At 36.9% G+C, this 27976-nt stretch overlaps 1 protein-coding gene across 3 annotated transcripts; it reads right to left on the reverse strand.

Annotated features, from left to right (window-relative positions):
• Positions 1-821: 821 nt before the first annotated feature.
• On the reverse strand, positions 822-13359 carry LOC140343640 (uncharacterized). 3 transcript variants are annotated; one of them, XM_072430417.1, is made up of 15 exons: positions 13217-13359; positions 10018-10077; positions 9297-9344; positions 8166-8195; positions 7237-7275; positions 7060-7104; positions 5259-5297; positions 4729-4776; positions 4475-4513; positions 3730-3777; positions 2719-2757; positions 2246-2311; positions 1819-1941; positions 1478-1617; positions 822-1389 (listed from the first exon to the last, which is right to left on the reverse strand). In XM_072430417.1, exons 1-15 carry the CDS (start codon positions 13302-13304, stop codon positions 1267-1269), a joined length of 975 nt encoding a protein of 324 aa, XP_072286518.1. In that variant the 5' UTR covers positions 13305-13359; the 3' UTR covers positions 822-1266. The 3 variants fall into 3 exon arrangements, with proteins under 3 accessions (XP_072286518.1, XP_072286519.1, XP_072286520.1); XM_072430418.1 differs by lacking the exon at positions 10018-10077; XM_072430419.1 differs by lacking the exon at positions 1819-1941.
• Between the last annotated feature and the right edge of the window lie 14617 nt (positions 13360-27976).

Raw genomic sequence — 27976 nt, forward strand, 5'->3', positions numbered from 1 at the left:
AAACTAGTACCACCTCCTGGTGTTTTTTTTTTGTTTTTGCAGTTTAGGTCCGCTTTAGGTGTAATTTTCCATATCTATCTTACTCTACTTGGCTAATTTCAAACATACAGCTTGTCTGTGAGGCTAACACTGCCCGAGTACACAGCAAATCACTGCTGTGTGACCAAGAGAGGCACACTGCACCATGAGCAACAAAATTTGCATGCAACTGCATCCGCATTGCAGATCCTCTGACCACAACCACAAAATGGCATGTCACCTTTGCCATGCACCTCACTATCTGCTGCACCTGCATGCAAAAATTTAATTTCAACTGCTCTTACTTAAATAGAAGGTTGGGACAGTGGTTAAGTATATGGCATACTGATGCAGCTTACAGTAGGCCTGAAATGGCCCTTAGGCAGACTCAATTTATTTATATATATATATATATATATATATATATATATATATATATACAATAATCAATATATATAATATATATAAATAATCAATTAATGTATATGCATGTTTGTTATTCAAATCTTCCTCAGTCTGTAAAACTATCTTTCAGCTGCGTAATGTTGTAGGGTGCAAGCACAGTGACAAACATGCAGAATGTACTGTGAGTGCACTGAGAATCTTTTTAACCACACTTTTGTAAACCAAGTTCAGTATGCCATGCCCGCTTCTTGCCTAAATGTATTAGTTGTTATAGAGCTATGCTCAGAGTGTCACGTTGCTCATTCATCTTGTATATTGGTGAAAAAGTGAAATAGAAGCAGGTGAGTATTTTTTTTTTTTTACTAATAATAGTCACTGATTTCGCACACACATGTACTGTGGACCTGTTTCTGATATGCTACTGACCTCTGGTCCACTTAGCACAAGGCAAACAAGGCTTTCAGAACACACTTATGTCAATAATTCAACAGAAGAGCTTTATGTAAAACAAATGACAAAAACACATTGTTTTGAATTTTAACATTTCATTATGTTGGAAGAAATATTGGTTTGCTTGGTAGTGTAAAATGCATCCCCATAGTGTGTCACAAAGATTTGAATATTTGTTCTTTTAATTTGCCATATCTGGTGGTAAGATTTGCATGAAGCAGCCTGGTTTGGTTGTGAAGAAAGAGGGTCTACAGTGATGTACTGAGTGTAATTAATAGCAGTAATGTCTAAGTGTGCTTTAGAATGTCTTGTGGAGTGGTTTCCTTATTGACTTCAAAAGCTAGAATACCCCCTAGATCTTAAATCAATGTACAATGTTTCATTCTTGTACATTCAGGGGGTCTCATAGACAGACTCACTGGACTTGCTGGTACTTTCTTCCTCTATCGTAGACTCTACTGGAGAAGGAGTTTTTTCTTCCTTTTCCAAATAAATTTGTTTGCCAGGCTTTGGACGCTGATAAAATAGAAACAGAAATAAATAAACACAATAACATTTTAAAAAATAAAAAGTAACCTATGCAATCAATATATGTTGTACTTACGAGGTAGTAGATGATCCATACAATAGCAATAGATCCAAGAAGTATCAGTGTTCCCAAAATAGACACTGTCATTATTATGTAGGATCTCAGTTGGTTCTTCAGTTCTTTCTTTATTAACGTAAAAAAAGCTTTAATGTCATCTAGAAAGGAAAAAGTAACATTCATAAGAAAACCTTTTAAAGATATTTGTGGAATGATCTATTTCTCAACACTTACAAAATGTGATCAACTACTGTATTAGCTATTTGGAGAGACCAGAGAGAAATAGAGACCAGATCTACCAACACAGCCCCACTTCTGTTCTAGATGAGGTACATAACTAATCTACAGACGATTCGTACCATTTCCACTCTTAGTCACAGGTGTGTTCTTGATTATTGACATGGATGGTGGTGCGTTGGTCACCTTGTTTTTAGGCAGAGGTTGGTCGGTCACCACTTTGTTTGGCAGAAGTGGTGTTCTGGCTTCCAGAATAGAAGAAAAAGATAATATTTATTTTTTATCATATCACATGGTAAGTATAGGAAAGTGGGTGGATAGAACATACTGAATATAGGTAGTCTTTCCATGGTAAAATTACCACCTTATGTGATAATAGATAAAATCCCATTGAGCGCCGGATACAAAAATCATTATTTTGTGTCCTGAATAGACAGTAAAATTATGACTAACTTTACAAAATATAACTGTGTATAATTTAGCAACTAGAGACTAGATCTTCGAGCACAAGTAGAACAGGTTATGGCTAGTCTGCATTCATGTTCTTACCATTTCCTGTCTGAGCTGCAGTGACAACCACAGGAACTGCTTCCCCACTTTCCTTGGCTTTTTGTTCTAAAATAAATATAAAAGAATGTGTTACATCAAAAGATGCATTTCCTTGTAGCATAATGTTTTAACCTTTTCTGGACTGCTTAACAATGTAGCTGTACGTCACTAGTTAGGAAGCAGAATGGATGGTAATAAAATAACGATGTTCCTTAGGTTTATCATGGAATCATTTATTTATAGTTTATCATGGATGCCATCAACCTTAAAATGACAGTCCATAGATTTCATAAATGCCATCTGTTAAATATCCGCAAAAGACTGTCACACATAAATAAAACCACATGAACAAAACCAAAATCAAAATCTCTGTCCTAAGGATTTACTAAAGCTAAACAGTCTTAGAACATTTTAGAGTGCAAGGGATGTTTGATAAAAGAAATAAAGAAAATGAAAAAAATATGTCTGCATACCTTTGTGGGTACTGTGCATATTGTCCAGTTTTTCCATGCCTGCAATAAAAAAAAGTTATTATTATTAGAACAAGGCATGGTGTAGGAGACAATTATGAATATATAGTATATCATACTAGAATAAAATAAGATGATCAACCCAAAACAAATATTCATTTGACATTACAATGAGAAGATATGCTCATTGTAGTCTTGTGTTAGGCAAATTGTCAATCCATAAATTAGAACTGCTGGGAAAAAAATCAAAACAGAAAAACAAAAGTGTTCTAATTTTTTATTATTTAAAACTTGATTAAAGTAATCTACAATATCTTTAAAACTTATAAACTTTGGTGTAGGGATGAGCGAGTTTTTAAAACTCGATCCCACTGCGAATTTGGGCATTCTTGCTTACCGAAATTGTAAGCAAGAATGGCCGGTGTAAATTTGTCGATCAAATTTAAAAAAAAAATGATTGCGGGCTTGCTGCATTTATTGATCACTAGAGGTTAAATGGGTTACAAGTCTCCCCATTCAAAACTTCTAGTGCTTTCCTCAGCCAGGGAGCACTAGAGCTTTTGAATGAGGATACTTGTCCCCATTTAACCTCTAGTGCCGGGGATCGCAAACAGGATTCCCAGGACTGCAAGAATGATTGCAGTCCTGAGAATCCACTGCGATCCCGAGGCACTAGAGATTAATTAACCTCTTGTGCCCGGGGATCGCAGTGGAACTGCAGAAGAACTCTCAATGAAAAGTTCTTAATTGAGAGTTCTTTAAACAGGATTCCCAGGGCTGCAAGAATGATTGCAGTGCCTCGGGGATCGCAAACAGGAGGAGTCCCAGGGAATCCTGTGAATCCTCCTGTTTAATTTCCTCAGTCTTCCAATGGTTTCGCGAAATGGTTTCGAAATTTCTGGAACCATCAGAAGTTGAAGGAAATTTTCACGAGAATTCATTTCCAGAGGCTTTCTCGCTCATCCCTACTGTAGTACAAATAACCTCCTGACTATTCTACATTTCTTTACTTACCATTTTTCAGTTCCTCATTAGAAGGTTGTTCCCCTTTGGCTTGTTTATCTGAAAAAAAAAAGGATAAGACTGTTGTTGTTGTTTTAAAAGACCGTTTTTGCACAATAGATTTACTTTTAAACCTTATATGACATTTCTAAAAATAGCTGTACATTGCTAGTAAGGAAGCAGCATGGAAGGTAATACAATATTGGTGCTCCTAATAGTATTAAGTTCATTATGGTATCCTATTAACTATATTAAAAAAACTGCCATTTATAAATGATTGCATAGAAGACCTACCCCCTTATAGAACCTGTCCTACAGAAAAGGCACTTTGGTGTCCTATGGTGGCCAATTACATGATCAAATGCCTAAATGTATGCCCTACTCATGTTGAAGGCAAAGGGGTAAAGGGGATCACTTATTTAGGGTCAGTAGCAGGTGATTATGCTATCTTCCTTTATTACTAGCTAGGTATAATTAAATATTTTAGGAAAGAATTGCTGATAGTAAAAGGTATCACATGAATTAATGATGTGAGGATTTCACCCTGTATAGCCAGCTTAGGACATTTAGATTTCATGAATGTCACCTGGTAAATGTCAGCATAAGACTGTCACTAACAAGTAAAACAATATGAAGTAAATAGTAAAAAAATCTCTGTCTAAAGGATTTGCCAAGGCTAAACAGTTTTATCCCCTTTTAGTGTGTGAAGGGATGTTTGATAAAAGGAATAAAGAAAATGAAAAAAATATCTGCATACTTTTGTAGATACTATGTATACTGTCCAGTTTTTCCATGGCTGCAATGAAAAAAGTAATTATTAGAACAAGGCATAATGTAGGAGACCAATTATAAATATATAGTATATCATACTGGAATATAATAACATGATCAACCCAAAACAAACATTTGACATTACTGTACAATGACAAGATATGCTCATTGTAAACTTTGGTGCAACTAACCTCCTGATCTCAGAGGGGGTATATGACTATTCTACAATTCTTTACTTACCATTTTTCAGTTCCTCAATAGAAGGTTGTTCCCCTTTGGCTTGTTTAACTGAAAAAGAAGGGTAGGACTACTTTAAAAGATATTTTTTGCACAATAGATTTTTAAACCTTATATGACATCTAAAAATAGCTGTACGTCATCATGGAAAGTAATACAATATTTCTGCTTCTAAATTTATTATTAAGATCAATATATTATCACACGACTTGCATCAGAGAGAGCATGAAGCTTCAGGTCAGACAATATTTCAGGGTAGCTTTTAAGCTTTACAATTAGTTAAAGGAATGCTGTGCTGTAATATATCAACAGGACTTAATGATCTCATATATGTTGTGATGATTTGACTTTTTATGGCTAGTTATGGTCATGTATTTTTAGGACATAGGTCAGCTGTGCCCTTAGGCATATTATGAGTGCTTATAAAATAATGCCCCCTGTTCAATTACACCCTTGTGAGGAGTACAAAGCATGCAATAAAATTTCTGCTGATGACCACACTGATGTATGTTGGATGTTTCATAAACACTTACAATGGTAGGTCTCTATAGCTTCTCCAAGTTTTTTTATGGCTGCAAAAAAAAAATAGTCATTATTAAAACAAGGCACAAAAAAATGTTAGAGATGGTTCACAAATATATATCACTAGCTGGATTACCCGGTGTTGCCCGGGTTTTTATTTATTGCAATCCCATTTTATACAGGAAAAGGTATCAAATAAAACTATAGTGATTTTCTTGTCTACAGTTTTGTTTCATTTTTTTGCCTTTGATTGCACTCGGCCAATTGCTTTATGTTTTCTCAAAGGGGTTACTACAGACCAGACATTTGTAAAAGAGTCCAAACAAAAGTATGTAAAAATATAAGCAAAAGGCACACTGTCACTGAGCAATACATACACACATACATAAATACATACATGCAAATATACCTCTGACATATACCACAGCGCTGTACAAAGATCAGCGGTGCACACACATGAGTCTGAGTCATACGTCTAGCAAGTTAGGTTTAAATGTCTCGATGCGTTTCCGAGTGATGACATACATACATACATACATACATACACACATCTAAATATAGCTCTGACATAGCACAGCGCTGTACAAAGATGTCTGGTGCACTCACATGAGTCTCAGTCAAATGTATAGAAAGTTTGTAATGTTTGAAATGTCTCCATGCGTTTTCGAGTGATGGTGGAACATACATACAGTTTTATATATATAGATACTGAAGGGAGGGAATGAGATCAACCACATTGCTTTCTGCTCATTATATCAATGGTTGTAAATAATTTTTAGATTTTCTTGTTTGCTTTTCTGGCAGGCAATCCCGGGCAGTGTCCAACCGCAGTAGAGTGTTCCTGGTTTTTTCCTTCCGGGGACGGTGCTTACAGCAGAAGAGGAGTTCTAGGAATTAATGCTCTGCAGTTTGCATCATGCTTGTTTCCCTTTAGCTGTGTTTTCCCCCCCAGCATCCATGGGACTGAGACTGCACAGCTGAAGGGGATTTGGAGCTGTGCTGCAGCTGATCAGCAGAATAAGCAATGAGCAATCCCATGTTGCCATTTGCTGCTTGGACTTTATAGCCTCTCTGCTCCCAGACTGCATTGCCTGTTGTAGCATCTAGCTGGGCTCATCCGTGCTGGAGAGTTTCTTGGTGTGATTTACTGTTGCTGACCATTGCCGGTTCCTGACCCATTGATTATACGCAGCCTGGACCAACCTCTGCCTGTGACCCCGACTCTTCTTGTGCCTATTCCTAATGTACCTCATTTGGTGGACTGATCTCCTATGTCTGGCTTTTGATTGTACTCGTAGTTCTTGTACTGCTTTATCAGTGGGCCCCTGGTCCCCTGCCAGCCCATCCCCAGATGCAATCCCTTGTGCATTAAGTCCTGGGGGCAACCGTGTGCTGGGAGCAGCAACCAGTCTCCCAAGAGTGTGCACTTACTAAAGAAAAAAACTGCGGCGTAAGATTAGGGGACTGCATCTGATGAATACTGGTGCTGACCAGGGCCTATTTTACAAATGAGCAATTTCCTAAATTAAATATACATGAAAAATAAAAATCAGAAGACTACTGAATTACATAGAAAGATTCTTTTTTTTCGCAGTTCTGAAATTTCTTGCAGCAAATAGCCAATTTTTTCTCAATGATTTGAAATGGTCATTTAGTTTTTAAGCATCTATAAGGGAATTTTGAACCAGGCAATGTGGCAAAGAACAAGTAGAAGGTAGAAGCACCATTGGTAGTGAATTCCTCTACAAATACCCACAAACACTTGTTAACACACACAAACAACCACAAATGCTTCCACATTTCTTAACTTACCATTTTCTGCCTCAATGCTAACTTCCCCTCCTCTGTCTTTTTCATCTAAAGGAATAGAAGATGAATACTTAGAATTCTATTTCAAAAGATTCTTGTTTAATTGAGTTAACGACATTTTGAACATTACATGGACTTTACCAAAAACCTTTAATGAAGGAATTTTTAAAATCTGCATACCAGAAAAGGTCTTGGCAGCATCTGCAATTTTTTTAATGGCTGCAACGAAAAAAAATATTTTTCTATGATTAGGCATTGTAAATGTAAGGGATTACTGAAAAGTTTTTTCATGTTGGATAAAGGAAAGGAGACAAAGCCTAAAAGAAAAATTATCTAACATTACTGTGAAAGGATAAATGCACAAACTCTGCCCATATATAAATAATATATCTGTTTTGATTTGGTAACACCGTCAGGGCAGGATAAAAGCAGACTTTTTCCGCAATACATTAATGTGTCCCTATGTTTTATACCTTAAAGTTACCTGTTAAGATTACCTGGTCATTTCTTGTTGTTGGCTGAAAACATACAAAAATTTTATGGACTGGAATTATAAGTAATCTTACGCGCCTTATCCTGTTGTCTTTTTTTGAACTACTGAATTTCTCGTACTCTGCTCATCCACATAGCATAGACAGTAATTGTCCAAAATTTGAACTGGAAGAGCTCCTTGAGGAAGTGTGCACAGAAAGGTCTAAGTTCTTGGTCAGAAAGGTAATTGTTTTGTACTTAACAAACAGATATATACATATATATATCTATATCATATATATCTATATCATATATATAATGACCAAAAAATGGATTTTTTGAAGGACCAAAAAAGGGAAATATGTGAAGTTTATTGTTAGGTTTTTATTATACTATTCTTTAATTTATTTAAAATTGAAGGACTTTTAAATATCACTGCCTTCTCCAGAAAAAAAGTAAAAAGTATGAGCAGGAACCTGGATAGTTTTGTTGATGTCCCCAAATGATGGTTGGCTTTACACTGGTAAGCTAGACATGCAAGAATATACTCAAAGAGGATCAAAGTGTGAAAGGGTCACATCACCAGTGTGGGAACAATCCAGGAATAAAATATAGAATGAACAGAAATAAATCCTTACCTTCTTTGAAAATGGCTTTATTCATGTCCGCTTTTATGGAAAAAAAGACAGTAAATAGTGATTAGGAGTCAATAGATCAAAAACTAGAACTGGTGATGGAGTGATGCCAAAACCAGTATTACCAAAAAATACAGAGCATGCAAGCAAGCAAAATTATGAATTTTTAAGGCACCTTCCATCAATGGATATTCACAACAATATTAGACATACATGGTGTACATTAAATCTTTCAACATGTTTTGCAAAATTTGCTGATTCAGAAAAAAATATTTTTTTAATTACAATCTCATGCCTCCTGCATTAAAAATGAAGAACTTTATATCAATATTCTTCCACCTGAATATTAAATCATCAACTGCTACGTCCCTTTTTAAATTACAAATTCAAAACCAGCAGCTGAAGGGAATTTGGAGCTGTGCTGCAGCAAAAGGCGTAGAGAATAATATATCTGCTATAGTTCTCCCATTCATCTGAATTGTTACAGCTAGGGATGGGAGAACAGGCTTTCAATCAAGAGTTCCCTATACATTTAGAGATACCTACTTATTAAAGAATGGCTATGACTTTATGTTAATATTTTTAATTACAGAAAAAAAATGATATATTGTTTTATAATAAGATGTTTTATTAATTTTTGTAAATTGAATTTATGGATATTGTGACTTGTTACTGCCTTAAAAGTCCCATGTTCTTGCGTGTTAGTTTGGAGTTAAGAATGAAGAATTTATTGGTTGCCAGGTACTTCTCTTTGATGGACTGTAGGGTAGAGCAGAACAGATAGCATAGGGATCAAGGACTGACCAAGCAATAATATATAGTTCCTAAGCCTATTAGCCAAAAGGTGTCTTATTCCTTAAGCCTTATGCCTATTTCATCTTATTTTATGATAAGGCCATAAATGAAAGGTATTAGTCCTCCTAGGAGTTCTAAATGTCAGCCTTTAGGAAGATGGCCTGTGAAGAGCATTTATGAATGTTTGTTTGTGAATGTCCAATAATGGAAGGTGTCATAATGATTAGGATTTACAAATTAAAACAATGAAGCATACAAAGGAACAAACAGGGACCAGGTCCACCAGCAGAGATAACGTCCTGATCTAGACGAGGTGCATGACTACAGTCCCCTTCTTACCATTTCTTGCGGCATAATTGTCCCCACGAAATCGTTGTCTATCATGTTCTAGCAGAAAAATTAAAGGCATTGTTAGTTTAAAATATACATTTACATTTTATAGTAAAGTTCTTTTTAGAACTCCTATATGAACATTTTCAAAATGTAACTGTACTTCTCTACTAAGAGAGTAGTAATAACATGATTATCATAAATGCTGCTACTAAATCTTCCTTTCTCTCTTAATAATCACTTCTTAGACACTGTGGGCCTGTTATAATAAAGCTTTCCAAGACTGGTAAAGATAGAGTATCATGCAAGAACCTGAGTGATGGATTTTTTAAAAATAATTTGCTCTTAGGTGTAAAATGCTTTAAATCCTGAACCACATACATTCTAGGTTTGATGGATCACCCAGGTTTGCCCATGATAGTATATCTTCTTTAGTCCTGAGGGCTTTAATAAATCTGGCCCAGTCCTGTTTCGTCTGCCTATTGTGCATAATACCCAACCAACTCCACACTACAAGTCTGTATTTGTTGTGCAGCACTACTTAATATGTCGGCACCTTATAAAGAATAGATAATATTATTATTTTAGTGTCTATGTCGTTAACAGAATGAGTCTTGTTCTAATGTGTATTTAAGGTAGATACCAGACATACTCCCACCCAACCCAATTCAACTGTAAAAAAGGCATGCTGGGACATTTAGTCCAAGTAATTTCTTCTTCCCTTTCTTACGTTTGTCCAGGCTGCTTTCTTCGGGTACATAAGCAATGGTCTTCTCATTCAGGAATTGAACTTTACCAAATAAAAAATAGTGGGTTTAGTAATGAAGTACATTTTTCGCAACCCTACAAGGAGTATTAATAACTGCATTGATGTAATTCACACACAAGTGATAAAGTCAAATTTTCTCTGCAGTCTGACTTACTATACAGCCTTATTTATTTCTACAAAGTTTTTATAAAACCAGGGATTCTTGGTTCTCAATTTGTGAAATACATTTCCCAGGTGAGCAACTGGGTCAAAGTGAGTTGAGACTGGAAGGAGAAGTATTGCTTGAGCATGTTTTACAATATATGTAGAACAAGTGGCAGCACGGTGGCTCAGTGGTTAGCACTCTGGCCTTTGCAGCGCTAGGTCCTAGGCTTGAATCTTGGCCAGGACACTATCTGCATGGAGTTTGCAGATTCTCCCCGTGTTTATGTGGGTTTCCTCCAGGTACTCTGGTTTTCTCGCACATCCCAAAAAACATGCAGTTAGGTTAATTGGGAATTGGCTTCCCACCAAAGTTGACCTTAGATTGTGGAAATGACATATGGCCATGATAGGGACATTAGATTGTGAGCTTCTAGGAGGGACAACTAGTGACATAACTATGGACTTTGTACAGCGCTGCATAATATGATGGCGCTATATAAATACTGTGTAATAGGAAGAATTCATAGTTTTATGCAAAAGTTTGCTAGAAATGTATAATACTTGGGCCTCTATTAACAAAACAGGGAATCGGACATTCCCTCAAACATTCCCTGGTAAGAATCTAGGTCCATGTGTTTCAATGGCAGTAATTATTTACCACTGGGGAATAATTGAGAGAATGTCATAAAGAGCTGGGTAATATGTTGGCGCTATAAAAATCCTGTTTAATACACAGCTCATTAAAAAAAAAATTTTCACTTGCCAGGATTTTGTCAATATATTTAGTGTATTTCAGGTCTGTTGAATACAGAAATGACATCAGTTTCATTGAATTGGCTCTAGTTCTTGTGATACAGGAATTGGAATAGATGATTTTTCCAACAACAAATGTTAACACAGCATATTATTATCAATCTTTACATACAGCGATGTTTTGCATTTTATATATTAAATGTAGCATTATTTTCATGAAACTTTCATTTGCCTTCTTTTTATTCACACATTTTCTTTTTTTACAGAAAAATGAGTTCTTCACGACAAACTTGTTCAAATGACCCCAATGTATTTTGCTACATTTGTGCTGAATATTCTCATGAACAACTGAAAAGAAACATTACAGACTTTGTAAAACAAGCATATCTTGCATATTTTGGTATTAAACTGGGGGACCAGGATAAGTATTGGGCTCCCCATATGGTATCAAAACTTGTGTGTCTACATCAGTGGAAAAATGGAAAACTGAAACTGACTTGGAATCAGCATGACGACCTGTGCCGCATGGTGCTGATGTTCCCATACCAGTGTTCAGTACACTCCCTGATATTTCTGTATCCGACATGGAGGATATACAGGGTTTGTGGTGTAATCCAGGAGCTAGCAGTGGAAGTGAATATGAAGGAAGTGTTTCATCAAACCAGCAGTTCTCCCAAGAAGAGCTCAATGATTTATTACGTGACCTAAGTCTGTCATAACAAAGTATCTGATCTTTTATCATCCAGACTAAAACAAAAGAACTGTCTAAGACTGGAAGGTAAAATAACGGTTTATAGGACAATAGAGGTGACACTCCTACCATATTTCAGTGAAGATGGAGACTTTGTGTACTGTTGTAACATCCCTGGACTACTAGCCCATATGGGAGTACCAGAATACCGAGCAGAAGACTGGCGGCATTCCACAAGCTTGAAATCTGTTTTACTGCATAATGGCAACTGCTATACATCAATTACAATCGGTCACTCAAAAAAACTTAAAGAAGAATATGAAAATATCAAATCATGCTAATTTGCTATCATGAACACCAATGGTCCATAAATGTTGATATAAAAATGATGAACTTCCTACTTGGACAGCAAAGTGAATACACAAAGTACCCATGTTTCATCTGTTTGTGGGATAGTAGAGCAAAGCAGGATCACTGGAAAAAAGTGACATGGCCTCCAAGGGAAAACATGAAAAAAGGTGCGGCGAACATCATTAACAATCAATGGTTAACAAATAAAAAATCATTCTCCCTCCACTACACATAAAGTTGGGATTAATGAAGCAATTTGTTGGAGCTCTGTACAAGGACGGTGATTGCTTCAAATACATTTGTGGATTCTTCCCTGGATTGAGTACTGAAAAATTAAAAGCAGGAATCTTTGATGGACCTCTGATTTGGAAACTGATAAATGATAAAAATTTCACAAGTTACATGACTGATACTGAAGCTTCTGCCTGGTACAGCTGTCATGGTTGTCAAAACCTTCTTGGGTAACTATAAAGTACAAAATTATGAAGAACGAGAACAAAACTTGCTCTTAAACTTTGGATCCTACTATGAGCATAAAGATACACTATCTCCATAGCCATTTGCAAAAATTTCCAGAAAACCTTGGCAATTTCAGTAAAGAACAAGGGGGGAGGCTCCATCAAGATATAAAAGTGATGGAAGAAAGGTATCAGGGCAGATGGGATAGACACATGATGGCAGACTACTGCTGGAGCCTTCAGCGTGATTGTCCTGATCATCAGCATAAAAGGAAATCATACAAACTGAGTTCTTTGTGATTAGTTCTGTAAATATATTGTATATAGAATATATGGACATTAATTATTTCAAAAACTTTTTGTATACATAGACATATCTAGTTTAGTTTTGCTTAATTTTCATATTTCATTAGTTTCCTATGAGGTTATTATTTCAAAAACTAGGGCCAATCTAGCAAAACCAATACCATGTTTGGAATCTGTGCATCAAACATAACCTAAATTGACTTGAATCCGTTTGGCAGGAAAATGTTTATTGACCAGTGGTATTATTATTATTTTTATTATCTATTATTATTAATAATAATATTAATAATAAATTCCCTGTTTTATAAATAGAGTCCATAATATTAGATACGTTTATATATAAAATGCTGCATTCTAACCTCACTAGACTTGGCTAAGCTTTAACTGTCTCTTTGTCATGGAGACCTAACATGAAATGAGTTTAACCCTTCCCTGTATTACTTAAATATAATCCTACCTTCTCTTCCATATGAAGGCTTGACAGCGAATGTCAGAAAAAATAGAATGAATAAATGTATAAAACCTGTAAAACTTAAGCATTTCATAGCAAACACAATGTATGGCCATTTAGCAGCTCATACTGGGCCTTGCTCTAATTGTCATTTTACTGTGTAACTGTCACTTTTGATAGACAGCTTGGCCAGGATTAACAGCCAATGCAATGCTCAAAAAAAACAAGCACTGCTGCATAATTGATATTGACAGACTGCAACATATATGCCATTTTTATACTTTCTTTTGCCCATAGTTCTGCTTAAACAAAAAAAAATCCTACCAACTGCTATCTGACCTTGTAAAGAAGGAGAGGGATTTTTCCCTGGGGTTTTAGGTTTATTCCTTAATACAATGAGGAAGCATATATCTAGAAATGGATCCAGATACTTAATAAAATCTCCAATTAACAAAACCGACAAATGGACATATTTAGCAGTACAGAACCATAGCACCCACAACTTCTTTAAACTTACAAGTGATTACGAATATACAAAAAGGTGGAGGAATGTATTTATTGTTCATTACTAATTTAATATCTTGAATTAAACAGTGGAATCAAAACAAATCAACCCTTCACATCAAGTTTAGTATTTTACCATATTAAGGGCTATTGTAAATTAATATAGATAACCCCAATACATGAATTAAAACCAAATTTAGAGGTATATATTTTTAAATACTGTACTGTATGTGTCTCCTGAAAACAAAAAACAGGATGCGATGAATACCCAAATACAATACAAAATAAAACAGTTTATTGTTTTGACGACTATTCAGTCCATTAACATTATTAGCAATCTAAGGAGTTTCATGCCCGCAACTCCCATAGTGTCCGATGACAGGGGAATGAAAATAGAAGAACAAAACTACATAAAATGCAAACAAAAAACCAAAAAGACAAAATAAAAAGCCACACCTTACATCATAGATACTTCATGGGTATCTATGATGGCTGTATAGGCTAACTACTATCTTTTTGGTCATTCACACCATCATCTGCACCTAAATTTAAATTTAGAAATTTGCATTAGGACCAAGGCAATTAGTCCCCATTTAGTACTATAGTGATTGTAACACCACTGAAGGATTATGTAATACAAAAATGGAATCTTTCATTTTCAGTAGCAATTTAACAGGATATAGGAATAAATATTATTTCAGGAGAATTTTTTACATTGGTATAGTAGTGATAATTTTTTTCATCACACAGTCCTTACAGAACACCCTAACACCAGTGGAGAATGCCAAATTCAGGAGTTATGCACTAAAGCACAGCAATAGGATAGATGTTTGGATAATAATTCGGAAAATACAATTGAAAGGACTACAGAGCATGCTGCTTCATTATATCTTGACCAAAGGCCTGATTTATTAATCAGGATATACTTTCATCAGTGAAGCTGGATGATCAAGCAAACCTGGAATGGATTTCTTCAAAGTCATTTGCTATTTTCTAGCAAAATTTTTGAATCCTGGACCAGATCTATTTCAGGTTTGCTGGACTACCCAGCTTCACTGAAGAGGTTTGAAGAGGTTTAATAAATCAGGCCCCAAAAGTTATGTAGAAGCATCTGACACACCTTCACACAGGGCACTGCCAACAATCAAAGATAGATTAGATTTCATTGTTTCCCAGGCAATTATCAAAAATCTTAGTCTCAAATCTGGGGTCAGGCAGGACTTTATTGCAGAAAGGGACAGGAGCAATAGGACATACTTATCTGCCTAATTGCTGTGCTCTTCTGTAAAAAAAATTGCTGACCGTTTTTTGCACAGTTCTGCGTAGAAAGCTGGGATACCCTGCCATATCCCAGTTTATCCAGTTTTGGAGCCATTGGGACTGAAAGAACTTCTGTGCACTTTAAGAAAGTTACATCAAAAATCGAAACAAGGAATTGGAGATTGAAGATGGTGGAACCCGTGATGCAACAGGACAGGTGAATATAAAAAAGTTTTTGTTCCACTCCATCTAGTAAGAGCACGTGGTTGACAAATATATTCAAACATCCAATCAAATTCAAAGTGAGAAAAGGAAAATAGACTTGCTCATTTACACTCCACACCTTACTGATTTTAACATTTTTTATGCTTCTACCCACTTCTCAAAGACAAAATTTTGGGCAGGAGGTTTGAAGTAATTTAGGCAAATCTGACCTTAGATGTGAGGACAGTAGCTGTATCTCTTTCAGGTTGCACATCTGACCAACAATAAATCTTATCCCAGTTTTATTAGAGGACAATGGCCCCTCCATAAGGCAGAGAATCTAGGCAGCAAGAACCTCCAGTTATCTATCATATAGAGCTGCCCATGAAAAAAAATCCACCCAGGGCCATGTACAAATGGGCGTGTAAAATTTCAGGGGGCGTGTACAACCGGGCATGTACAATGACGTCATCGGCATAAAAGTTTTATAGCTGTAAGTATATGAATGCTGCATGTCATGTTCTGCAGCCTTACAAACCTTCATATCTCCTAAACAGTACGTTGTAACAACTTTAAATTTCCAGGGTACACATAAGACCCTCATTGATAGCAGGACTCCAAATTTCATCTCCCCACCTTAAACAACTTTCAAAATTTGGGGGTTATAAGTATAAAAAAGAGTGAAAATTAAACACCAGGGTTGATGTTTTAAAATTAGGTGTGTCTTGAAGCGTGAAATCAAGCATTCAAATTATGGACCCGCAGAGCCACTTAAATAGCAAGGAGATATGAACGCCAAATTTATACCTACCTGTCACTAAACTGGAACTGTCATATTACACTTCCCTGTCCACTTCTCTACTTTGAACAAGGGGATGTATAAAACCAAAAAGATAGGTGGTAATAAGGGACACCTGTGGCTAACCCCCCCTAAAATTTCATCGCTACGGCATGGTCAGAACAGTAAAAACTCTTCCCATCAAAACGGGCTGCCTTGTTACACATTGCTGGTCACTTCTATTGCCTAGACCCCAATTTCCCTGGAATGGGGGGCTGCAGGTAAACAAAATTAGAGGTGCAAGTGGGGGACACATGTGGCAAACTTCCCCCTAAAATTTCATCACTATGGCATTGTCAGAACAATAAAAACTCTGCCCATCAAAATGCCCTGCCCTGGTAAACAATGCTGGTCACTTCTATCGCCTGGAATCCAATTTCTTTGGACCAAGGGTTGCAGGTAAACATATTTAGAGGTGAAAGTGGGGGACAACTGTGGCTAACACCCCCTAAAATTTCATTGTTATGACATGGTCAGAACATAAAAAAACTCTGCCCATTAAAACACGCTGCCCTGTTACACATTGCTGGTTGTTTCTAACGCCTGAAACCCAAGTTCTCTGAAATGGGGGGGTTACAGGTAAACAAAATTAGAGGTGCAAGTGGGGGACACGTATGGCTAACACCCCCGTAAATGTAATCGCTATGGCATTGTCAGAACGTAAAAAAACTCTGCCAATCAAATGTTCTGCCCTGTTTCACATTGCTGGTCACTTCGATTGCCTGGAATCCAATTTCTCTGGAAAGGTAGTGCAAGTAAAAAAAAATTAAAGGTGCAAATGGGGGACACCTGTGGCTAACCCCCCTAAAATTTCATCTCTATGGCATTGTCAGAACATAAAAAAATGTTGCCCATCAAAACGCGCTGCCCTGTTACATCAAGAAAGTTTCCTGACATTAGGAAAGTTATTAAATGCGATTAAAGATTAAAGGACTTGTCTGTCTCATGTAAGGGCTTATAAATAATCACTTCTCATACACAGACAGAGAAGACAGAAGAATCCTTTGACTACATTTTTGGAGAAACAGGAGGTCTCTCTCTTCCCCTTGTGTATCGCTCTGTCTTAATCTCCACATGTTGAATAACTACCCCTAAACAAGCAAAAGAGACGAATCCTAATTGTTGTATTGCTGTGTACCAGGTAACCAGGTTTATGAGTTTATGCTGCTCCTAGTGGGGTGATTGCTACAAACATTGCAACAAACATGGTTACTGTTTATTAGTGTTGGTCAAATATCTCACTATTCGACAGCTATTCGGTTGAATAGTGAGATATTGTTTGGGTAATCGAATGCCCAATTCAAACACCATTAAAGTCAATGGTGGGAGAATTTGGGTTATTTTTATGGACTTTTAAGGGCTGCAAGAGCAATCAGATTGCTCTCTATCCAAGAACACAGGTAATCATGTGTTCTTGGATAGAGAAACTCTATCCAGGAACACATACTGCAGGACTGCAACAGCAATCCTGATTGCTGTTGCAAGTGGAATGCATTCTTGGATAGAATTTCTCTGTCCATGAACACAGGGCACTAGATGTGATGAATAGGGAAACTTGTCCCAATTCAACCTCTGATGCCCAGGGATTGCCTGCAGTCACAGCTGTGACCGCAAAGTTCCCAAAGTCATGTGACTGTGGGAACTGAACTGCAGATGAACTCTGCCATTCCACTACGATCCCCGGGGCACTACAGGTTAATTAACCAGTAGTGCCCCGGGGATCGCACACTCTTCTCAATGATTGCAGACTCTGCTGCAATCATTGAGAAGATACCTGTCCGGCAATATCTCTTACTCTGTAACAGGCACAGTAATATGATATATTTGTTACATTTTTCTTGCAGTGGATAAAAGAAAAATGTAACAAATGTATCAGAATATTACTATGCTGGAAAGTGTGTTACAGAGTAAGAGATATGTAATTTTAGGATAACCTGTAAAAAAAATAGTTAAATAAACACAAACACTCAAAAAATTAATTTAACATTAATTTTTTTTAACAATGCAAATTTACCGTCGAATCTGTTTTTTTTTTTCCGGTCGGGCTAACCGAATTCAAACAGCCATTTTCGGGTCGAATATAGGGACAACCCGAATTCGACAGCCAACACTACTGTTTATATGTTAGTTTTTTATTATTTATTTTGTCCCCAGATCTAAGCGGCAGTGCTTTCTTTATGTATAGGTTATTTGATGCCATCTTGTGGCAATTTTTTAATAGTACACGAAGTATGTTTCAGGCACTTTTTCCAAGTCATTCCCTTTGATAAACACTAATCAATGTGCAGCGGCATAATCATTTCCTCTACAGAATTTGTGTTGATATAATATTTATATATACCTAAATATATTATTTTACAAGTAATTGTCCACATAGTATTTTTACAGGAATTTTATGTTAATATATAATTATTTATATTAGGTATAAACCTCATTTAAGTTGTGGTTTAGCAGTATGTTCCCTTCTTTCTCCCACCATGTTGATTGATGGGCTGTAATCGACCTTTTAAGGCCTATTTGGAGTTAGTGCTGTCAAAAAAAAACTTGAAAGTGTATTAGACAGGTGTAGGCTTTGCAAGAAAAAAAAAACTTTATGTAAGTTAGCATAAGCAGTAGTAATGACAGTATAAAAGGGAATGTAATCTTTAAATTGTTTTTCTGTGTTCCCTCCAAATTCCTGTGTTGACAGACTTTGCATATTATTGATATCATTAGTCAAATATCATTTTAAAATGCTTTTGTGATTATTCAGAATCCACTGACAGGTGTATTTGTCCTGCAGATGACCTCTTTTTCACTTGTTTTTGACCTGCTTTAAATGGGTTTTGCATCCCTATAGACTTGTATGAGAATACAAAACCCATGTGGTGTAAACTAAGGTCTGTTGTCACGTGCTATAATTGATCCAACTGCATTGCTGGTTGAAGTCAATTATCAAGTCATATTAGTAAAAGTTAGCCAGTTTTAACTTGTTCTGTAATGCTGAACACATTATTTTATACCTAAACAGCTTCCTTGGTTCTAACACATGTCAGAAATATAACCCAGACAAAATATAACCCATTTAAAATCACATGAACATTTGTGAACTCAAACTGTTTTCATTAGGTAATCCAACTCTATTGTGCCTTTTGAGGTCTGGTAATTGTGCACTGTACTTGTCTGAATTGTAAATTGTGGGCATAGAGATGCTAAACCAGCAGAAAAATCCAGGCGGAGCGATGGTCTGAAAGTTCCACACCTTTGTGACCTCTTTCATGCTTCTTCAAAACCAGTTGTCTTCTCTTTCTCTGTTTTATATTTTAAATGTTTTACTTTTTTGGCAGCCTGTGCAGCTGTGTATACCACTTGATACTAATTGTTACCTTGCTGTTATTTTGGGGGGAGTTTTGTCTGTGATTTTCTTTATAGTGGATATGATTAGTATACTTTGTTGCACTTTGTATCTTTGTATCTCAACTAGTATCAGTTTGTATATTGCAATATAACTGTAGTGTTGTGTTATATTCGGCACCTCCCCTATAGGAATAGGTACTTCTGTGATAGCTTGTTCAATTTTTCACAACAAATTTTAAGTGTTGGCACTGCCACTAGAGGTGGGACCCTAGTCCCCTCTTCTTTCTTACATAAGCTGACTTGGCTGTTATTATCTTTAGCCCTACGAGCATAAATGCCCTTGTGAAAGCTTGTTCCATTGTTCACAGCAAATTTTGTGTGTTGGTGTTGTCCATAGGGGGGAGATACTATTCCTCTTGTCTTTCCTATATAAGCTTACCTGGCTGCTATATAATAGCCACCTACACCTTGCACTAGGCTTCAGTCACTCTCCAGTCTTGTTGATCATACTCCTATTTGACATACTAAACTAAACCTGTCATAATATTTTTTCGTTCGTACCTACACCCATTAAGGCAGCTTACTAGTACTGCTATGTGTATGAATTCAAGGGGGCCCCAGCAATCCACTTTGCATTAATCCTGATTTTGTTGTGCTTCTTCTTTTGTTCATTGTCCTATTTTGAGTTGTTTAGTAATGTATCATATAACAATTAGTGTGTTGATGTACTCATTCACTTTGTACTGTTTTATATTGTTTACATTCTAGAGTACATGTATTTTAGTTATTTGAAATCTTGGGGCATGCACATATTTTGCCGTAATTAAAAATGAGGTTCCATCACCAAAATGTATACAATTCCATTAGTTACAATTATTGATATAGGTTCATCATCTACAGTGATGTGTATTTGCTGTTATTTTGGGGGTCTCCAAATGGGTTTCTTGTTTTTGTTTATAAGAAAACCTTATGTGTATTATTTGCTTATTAGGCTCTCTTATGTTTTTGTATGTTTATTTGTTTTGTTTGTGTTTTGTTTTTATTGTTATAGATTTAAAAAAAAAAATTGAATTTTAAATATTCAGAATTTTGAGTCATATTAAGGTTGCTCACACTACCTACTTTCTTTCTCTATTTTCTCTGTCTAAATAGTTACTCATATTTCAAAACGATTGTAGAGGCAGGTGCATATTAGTATACAATTGTGTTTTCTTAAGGCCTAACTATTAACCACCAATATTACAAAGGCACAGATATCAACATTAACATGATAAATGCTAACCAACTTTTAGCAACCTCTGAAATTAATATAGGAACTGTATTATTTCTAAAAATTTCCTTCACATTGTATAGCACAAGTGCGGGAGTTACATCAACCAATTTAAGATTTCCCATCTTCACAGATGTCTGCTATGGAGCCGATGACGTCTTCTGCAGATGCATTGCTTCAGGGTGGCTGCATGCAAGTAAATATGTGTCATACTTATGTATCATTACTGACATTATACAAGTGAATAGCTGGATCCCTGCAGTTATTGAGGTCTTGTTTTTAATTATTTTGTTTGCAAAGAAACTTTGTATATTTTATGCACTTTTAGATTTGCCTCTGGACTAAAGCTAAAGCTAAAACTAAAGCTTTTTTTTTTTTGGGGGGGGGGGGGTTCAAGCTTTACCACTGTAGTTCACGGTAATTAGCCTCCCCTTTAAAAGATTAACATTGGAACAAATTGGTTTGTTTATTTTATTTTTTGTAGGCATTTTGGTAGCAGTCTCCTTTCCATTCCAGCCCTTGTGACATGTTCCCACAGAGCCTCCTAAAGCCCTAGAAATTGATAAGAACATACCATGTTCAGAGGCTTAGCAAATTAGAAAAGTTAGCAAACTAAATTTGTAAATATAGCCTGATTGTCCTTAAAATGTCTCCATTTTTTGTGACTAAATCAACTTTAGACAAGTTGTCGACCCAACTGGTTGGACTAAGTTGATTGGCTGGATTGAGTGTTTTGGCTAGAATGGCTGGACTGGCTACTATTATCTTCTGCTGAAAGAGACACTTCTGAAATAGTCCATTTCACCTTTTCCTCATCTGGCCCCTTTGTCCTCTGGCGGTGCTAAAATAGAAAATAAAAAACATGATTTTTATGAAAACCAGTAATTAATACATACTAATACTTACTAAATTTACTACATAATAATACTTACATAATACTTACTAAATAATACTTACATACTTACATAATACTTACTAAATAAAAGATCAGAATCAGTAACATAAACATGACAATGGCGAAGGTCCCAAGTACTGCCAATATCATAAAGATGCTCCCCTTATTGTATTCTGATAGGATCTGTTTCATTGAATTTTTCAGATCTTCCATGTCATATCCTAAGAAAAAATTATGTCAACATTGGATTTTTCTACAGCAAACTATTTTGAAACAAACTCAAAAATTAACTCCAAAATGAGAGATATGTAGATGCAATGGCAGAAACAGAAATGGATGAGTATGGATACATTTATGGGGATAATGGGGAAAGATACATTTTCCCTAACCTGTCTCTGCAGGAACTTTTTGGGCAGGAACCTCCTTGTCAGGTTTTGCTATGAAAAAAAAAAATATATATATATACTAAGTCAGTGCCATTTATAATGAAAATTAGGATCAATAAGATATGTACAGACCTCCCTGCGTGGCAAGGTTATACACAAATATACATTGTGTCCAAAGATAAATTTCTATCGTTCTGATCTTATCATCCTACCAGGTGCTGCAGTAAAAAACTTGGGCACAAATATTTCTAATGGTGTTTCTGATGTTGGATTTGACCCGCTAAAAAAGAAATTCTTAATCCTAACGAAGAATCTGGTATCTGTAGAAAGAAAGAAAATATTGTTAAAAAAACAGTAATGAGTAAACCATGTTTCAGTAAAATGACAAGATAAAATTATTTTGTCATGGTCCTGTTTACTGTTTTTTCCTGTTTACATAAAATGTCTTGTACCATGGCCATAAAACTATTTTAAAAAGGTGCTAAATTAGGGACCCCTGGATGGAATATAACTCAAAGTGAATATTATCCTACCTATGAAAGGCATAATTCCAATTAGAAAATTATTAGCATGAAAGTCTCTCCCCTCTCCCCCTATTCCCTCACGTGTATCCCTGTTCAGATCTATTTTTACAAGGCTGGTAAAGACAACTGATGCAAACCCCCGGATTAAACTAAAGCGGCAGAGCTCAGAGGTGATCATACATAGGATGGAGGGTCTGGGTCCCCTATATGAGGGAAATAAGTATAATTTGATCTGTATTGATGTCTTGTTTTACCCTGTATTGCTATCATTGTTTGTTTCAATGTCCAGATTGGACGTAATTGTTAAAAAGTCTTAAGTCATATAAAATATAATTGACTGAAATATAAAAAGGCGCTAAATTACGAATGGGTTGTGACATTTAGTAATACTGTGGGGTATTGGCTCCTATGCCCATTATATTTCCATTGGATGTAGTACATAGTACAGTAAAGTACTTGCATATTCTTTTATTCTTAACTTGTATAAATATTTGTCACTGAGCTAGTGACTACATTTGCTATACTTTTAGGACTAAGGGTATTCCAGCACTCTAATCCCGCAGGGAGATTTGCTTATTCTCTTAAAGCTATATTACATACAGGTAGAAAAGCCTTCGGCCTACACTCTTTCTTCTACATTAGGTATTCAGGATCCCCATTAGATCATGTACATTCCTCCAAATGAATTTTTACTAAATTTTTTAACTGAAAAATAAATTACAGGCACATCAACAGAAAACAGAAGACCACAATGAAATAACAAAAAAAAGGGAAACAGTCAAAGGAAACACACAAGGATATATTTTAAAGTAAGCAGCAATAAATGTACAATACAGTTAGATTGATTATATCAAATCGTGTTTACAAAACATTGGATGCATACATAGGATTATCTCAATACAATATTCAGAATGGCAGTAATTTATCAAAGTATCTGAAAAATATGAACTTGACCCATTCCAGTTACAAATAGGTCTTCTTCATTAGATAATATGTACGTTATCCTGCAATATTTGACCACTGGAGATAATTAAACCGGATTTGTGAGCCCCTTGTGTGGACCAATGATTTAGACAATAAAGATACAAAGTTGTCAAAAAGAAGGGAGAAAAAGAAAAAACAAAAAATGGAATAAAGAAGGAAAGAAGCTTGGGGGGGCAATGGGTTGAGCTTATAGTCCAATTAGGTGGTGACCCCCTAAATTATTACCATTACATAGAGATGGGTGTACCTGGGGACGGTCCCCGTTTGAAGTATAGTTTTCCCAAAGATCATGTATTACTCAACTTTTTGAGTAATAGGTAAAGGCTCCAATAAATATCTATTCTGTAAAAATTTTGGAGGCTTTTTAAAAGAATGGCTGGTGGAGATTAGGTTTATTGTGACAGATCATGTTAAATGCAGTACATTTTCTATGCAATCCTCCAACCCAATCCAAATGTTACTTCTGAGTAAATTAAGCAATGTAAGATGTAATGTTCAAGTCATTTCCTCTTCTCAACTTACGTTTGTTCAGGCTGTTCTCTTCAGATACATAACCGATGGAATTTTCATTCGGAAATTGATCTTTACCAAATAAAAAAGGAGTACTAGTTGAAAAGTACATTTTTTGTATACCCTACAAAGAGTATGTATAAATGCATAAATATTATTCACTTATAAACAGAATATTATGAATAAAATAGTAAAATATAGGCACTGATCTGTACTAGTGTATTTGTATATATAAAACTCTCCTATTTACTGTATGATTCCAGCCCTGTTTTAATGGCTTGAATGATACATGATATCTCCTACCTTACTTACTAAATACTTATATGGATACGAGGGAGGGTTTGTATGGTTAAGTTTCCGAGTCCGATCCGGTCCGAGATCTCTGTTGTAGGAGTGAGCCTCTCTTATCACATGGGTGGGCTTCAAAGTACATTATCATTTACAATTGTTTATTTTTGCATGTGACAATGTACACTCATTGCCACATAATATGCCGGAAGTACACCCTAATAAGGCGTAAGGGCATAAGGCCCTCCCTAAATGAATACTAACGGATATGTGCTTACATGTATGCCCAGATATATAAGAATGACTAATATTATACTTCTAGGAATTCATTCCTTGTAAGTAATCTATAACAAGCAGTATTCTGTAGCACAATCGTCTCTTCAATAAACTTGCAAGTAAGTGCACTTTATGCTAAAAAATGTAACATAGCATCCCTTCTGAAGCATTATTTTTAATGACATGTATACTATTTATTAGATTGTAGAGGAGAAAGTCAAGTTAGGGGGATACCAGAGAGGATGATATTATATAAATATATATATATATATATATATATATATATTTATTTATATATGTGTGAATATATTATATTTTAATAGAACTTGCTCTTTACTGAGCTAAGATTAAGAATGTATCAACCTAAGTGTCCTATAAGCTAGTCTCCTAAGTTATAAATGTGTAGTGATACAATGATTTATGAATATTTTGCTGTATACCTGCGAATATTTGTAATTATCCAACATTTTGTCAATGTTGTTGTTTAGGCTATATATGTGTTGTGACAGAGTGTCACTAAGAATGTCAGGGGAAGTGTTATAAAGGCTCCAGGGAATAGAGAGTAGATAGGTCCGTAGAGCTTCTAGGAAGAAACCATGGGTTTTAAGGCCATGGAGCCTGCCAAGGGAGTGAAAGGGTGGGTTCCTTGACCCAACCCAATTCTGACTAGGTTATTATGTACCTGCACTCAGGTGCAACTTGAGGAAGAGAGACAGAGTGGATTCCAGGCTGAGAGAGAGCCAGAGGGATCCCAGGCTGAGAGAGAGTCGAAGTGGATTCCAGGCTGAGAGAGAGCCAGAGTGGATTCCAGGCTGAGAAAGAGAGCCAGAGGGATCCAGGATGAGAGAGAGCCAGAGGGATCCAGGCTGAGAGAGAGTGAGAGTGTATTCCAGGCTGAGAGAGAGCCAGAGTGGATTCCAGGCTGAGAGAGAGAGAGAGCCAGAGGATCCAGGCTGAGATAGTGATCAGCAAGAGGCTGAGGGAAGAGTATCAGCACCGTCTTGCAAGCTGGAGGGTGCTTGGGAGGCTCTGTTCCCAGAGCTGTGAAGAACAGAGCTCGGCCTTGCACCAGCAACGATTACATGTGAGTGGAACATGCATGTTTTGTGATATAAAGACTGCCTTGGATTGGTTTTGCTCAAACTGCTTTACTGTTAGTCAGAGAGGGACTATCTAAGTAAAGCTATGTAGTTGCTCAGCCAAGCCATTTCTTTTGTTTGTTAAAGTGCTAATAACTAGACAGGCAGGACCACATATGGTGGAAGATGCAGGCGCCATAATAAGCATATTAAGCAGTGAAGTTGGCAGCATGGGCAGCCTAGAAGTGGAGATAGCAGTGTTCAGTACACCAAGAGATTTAAAGGACCAGCGTTCTGTCTGAAATTGGAGAAGGCCCTGAAGCAGCTAATTGCTAATGCTACCCAGCAGCAAGCTAATGCTGCTTAAAGAGAGAATAAAAAAGCACAGCAGGAGACCAACCAGTTGTTGGTGGCCCAATTGGCGGACATCTCTCAGGACGTATCAGAGGATCAGAAAGTGGTGAGCTAGCTTGTGCAGCAGCCAGTATGGGTAGCCCTAGTACCATCCGAGCCAGCCAACTTTTGGTAAAAATGACAGCCCAGGGTGATGTTGAGGCCTACCATCATACATTTGATTGGACTGCGGAGAGAGACGGCTGGCCCCAAGCGCAGTGAGCGGATATAGTGGCGCCATTTCTGACAGGGGACTCTCAAAAGGCGTATTGTTACATGGCCCCAGAGGACACCAAATGTTATGTGAAGCTGGATAAAGGGAAATTATGAGACGTCTGAGCATGACCTCTGCGTGACCCCTGTGGTGCAGACCCAACGAGTGCACAAATGGACTTACCAAACACATGCGGACCTCCAGAAAAGGTTACATAGAGCAACGCTGAAGAATTTTGTGGTGACTGGAAAGTACTAAAGAAGAAAATAAGACCATAAAGCCATTGGATAAATGTGTCAAGTATTTCTTTGATAGAAATGAGCAGAGGAAATCATTGCCTAAAGAGGAGAAACAGAAATTAAAAAAGGAGTCCAAAGATGAGGAAGACTCAGAAAAAGGAGAAGCAATGGTAACAAACTCCTCTGTCGCTAAAGGAAAAACAGCTACTTCTGCCAAAAAAGGGGGAAGATGCTGGTGAGTCAAAGGCTGAAAAAGCAAAATGTGAAGTAAAGGCTAAAGAGACAGAAGCTGCAGATGAGGATTTGGAAGCTTTTAAATAGATTCTTCTAAAGCCCCAGCTTAAAAGGTTGCTGTTTCTGAACCCCCATCACAAGGGTCCAATGAATCAAAACCTATGTCTGAAGAAACTGAAACTGCAAAACCTTCAACTAAAGAAAGTGTTCCTATATTGACTGGCAAGAATACTTCTGTGAGGTGAAGGCTGATGAATGTGTCCCCATATCAAGTGAGATGGAAGCTGATGAATGTGTTCCTGTGTTCGCTGGGGAAAAGTTTCTTCTGGTTGGTCCAAGCAAGATGTGATCCTGTTTCAGCTGAGACAAAGAACATCCTGAAGGGCAAAAAGAAGAAGCTGAGCCAATGGTGGCTGAAGAGGGATGCTAATGATGCCAATCAGAAGATACATGATGCACAGGAGAGGCTCTACAATAAAAAGGGAGAAACCTGGACGAAAACAGAAAAAGTGGTCCAAGCAAGAAGGTTCAACCATATAGTAAAGATAAAGCAAGAACTGGGTGAAAAGTTAACCTGGGTGAAAAGGAGGAAATTGACATTCTGAGTGATGCCTGCACTAAGCTGAAAGAGCAGAAGACGTTACTAACAAAGGAGAAGGAAGATTTGCTGGAGCTGAAGGATGTTCAGGAGTACAGTGAGAATCTGGAAGAAACTGATTTAAAGAAAAGACGCTTTGCCGATGTTGCTTAAGGATGCAGAGACAAACTGGTCCAGAGCACTGAGTCTCTAAAAAATAAATGTATTTTTTTGGTGTGTTTGTTTGTTGTGTTTTGGCCTAGAAAAGGGAAGACAAAGGTCTTCAATGGAAGCCTACAGAAAGGATAGAACAAGAAAATGCAGGGGAGTGCGGACGTCCAATCCTGGGTTAATTGCATTGGAATACTGTGTCCAACCCCACAGGGTCGAACTTGGGGGGGGGGGGGGGGTAATTTGTGACAGACTGTCACTAAGAATGTTAGAGAAAGTGTTAAAGTGTTCCTTGGCCCAGCCCAATCCTGACTGAGTTTAATATGCACGCAGGTGCAAGCAGAGAGAAAGAAAGCCAGAGTGATTTCCAGGCTGGGAAGAGCAAGAGGGATGCCAGGCTGAGAGGGAGCCAGAGTGGATTCCAGGCTTAGAAAGAGCCAGAGTGGATTCCAGACTTAGAAAGAGCCAGAGTGGATTCCAGGCTGAGAGAGAGCCAGAGTGTTCCAGGCTGAAGAGAGAGCCAGAGTTGATTCCAGGCTGAGAGAGAGCCAGAGGGATCCAGGCTGAGAGAGAGCAAGAGTGGA

This window comes from Pyxicephalus adspersus, chromosome Z (assembly GCF_032062135.1).
Source record: "Pyxicephalus adspersus chromosome Z, UCB_Pads_2.0, whole genome shotgun sequence".
Taxonomy (NCBI): Eukaryota; Metazoa; Chordata; class Amphibia; order Anura; family Pyxicephalidae; genus Pyxicephalus; species Pyxicephalus adspersus.

Bases quoted from the DNA above. Each gene is read 5' to 3' on its own strand.
- LOC140343640 (XM_072430417.1), bottom strand. From the start codon at position 13,304: ATGAAATGCTTAAGTTTTACAGGTTTTATACATTTATTCATTCTATTT. The intron at 7,276-8,165 runs GTAAGGATTTAT...TTTTCGTTGCAG, and splicing joins TAAAGCCATTTTCAAAGAAG to CCATTAAAAAAATTGCAGAT. The intron at 1,942-2,245 runs GTAAGAACATGA...CTATTCTGGAAG, and splicing joins TGCAGCTCAGACAGGAAATG to CCAGAACACCACTTCTGCCA.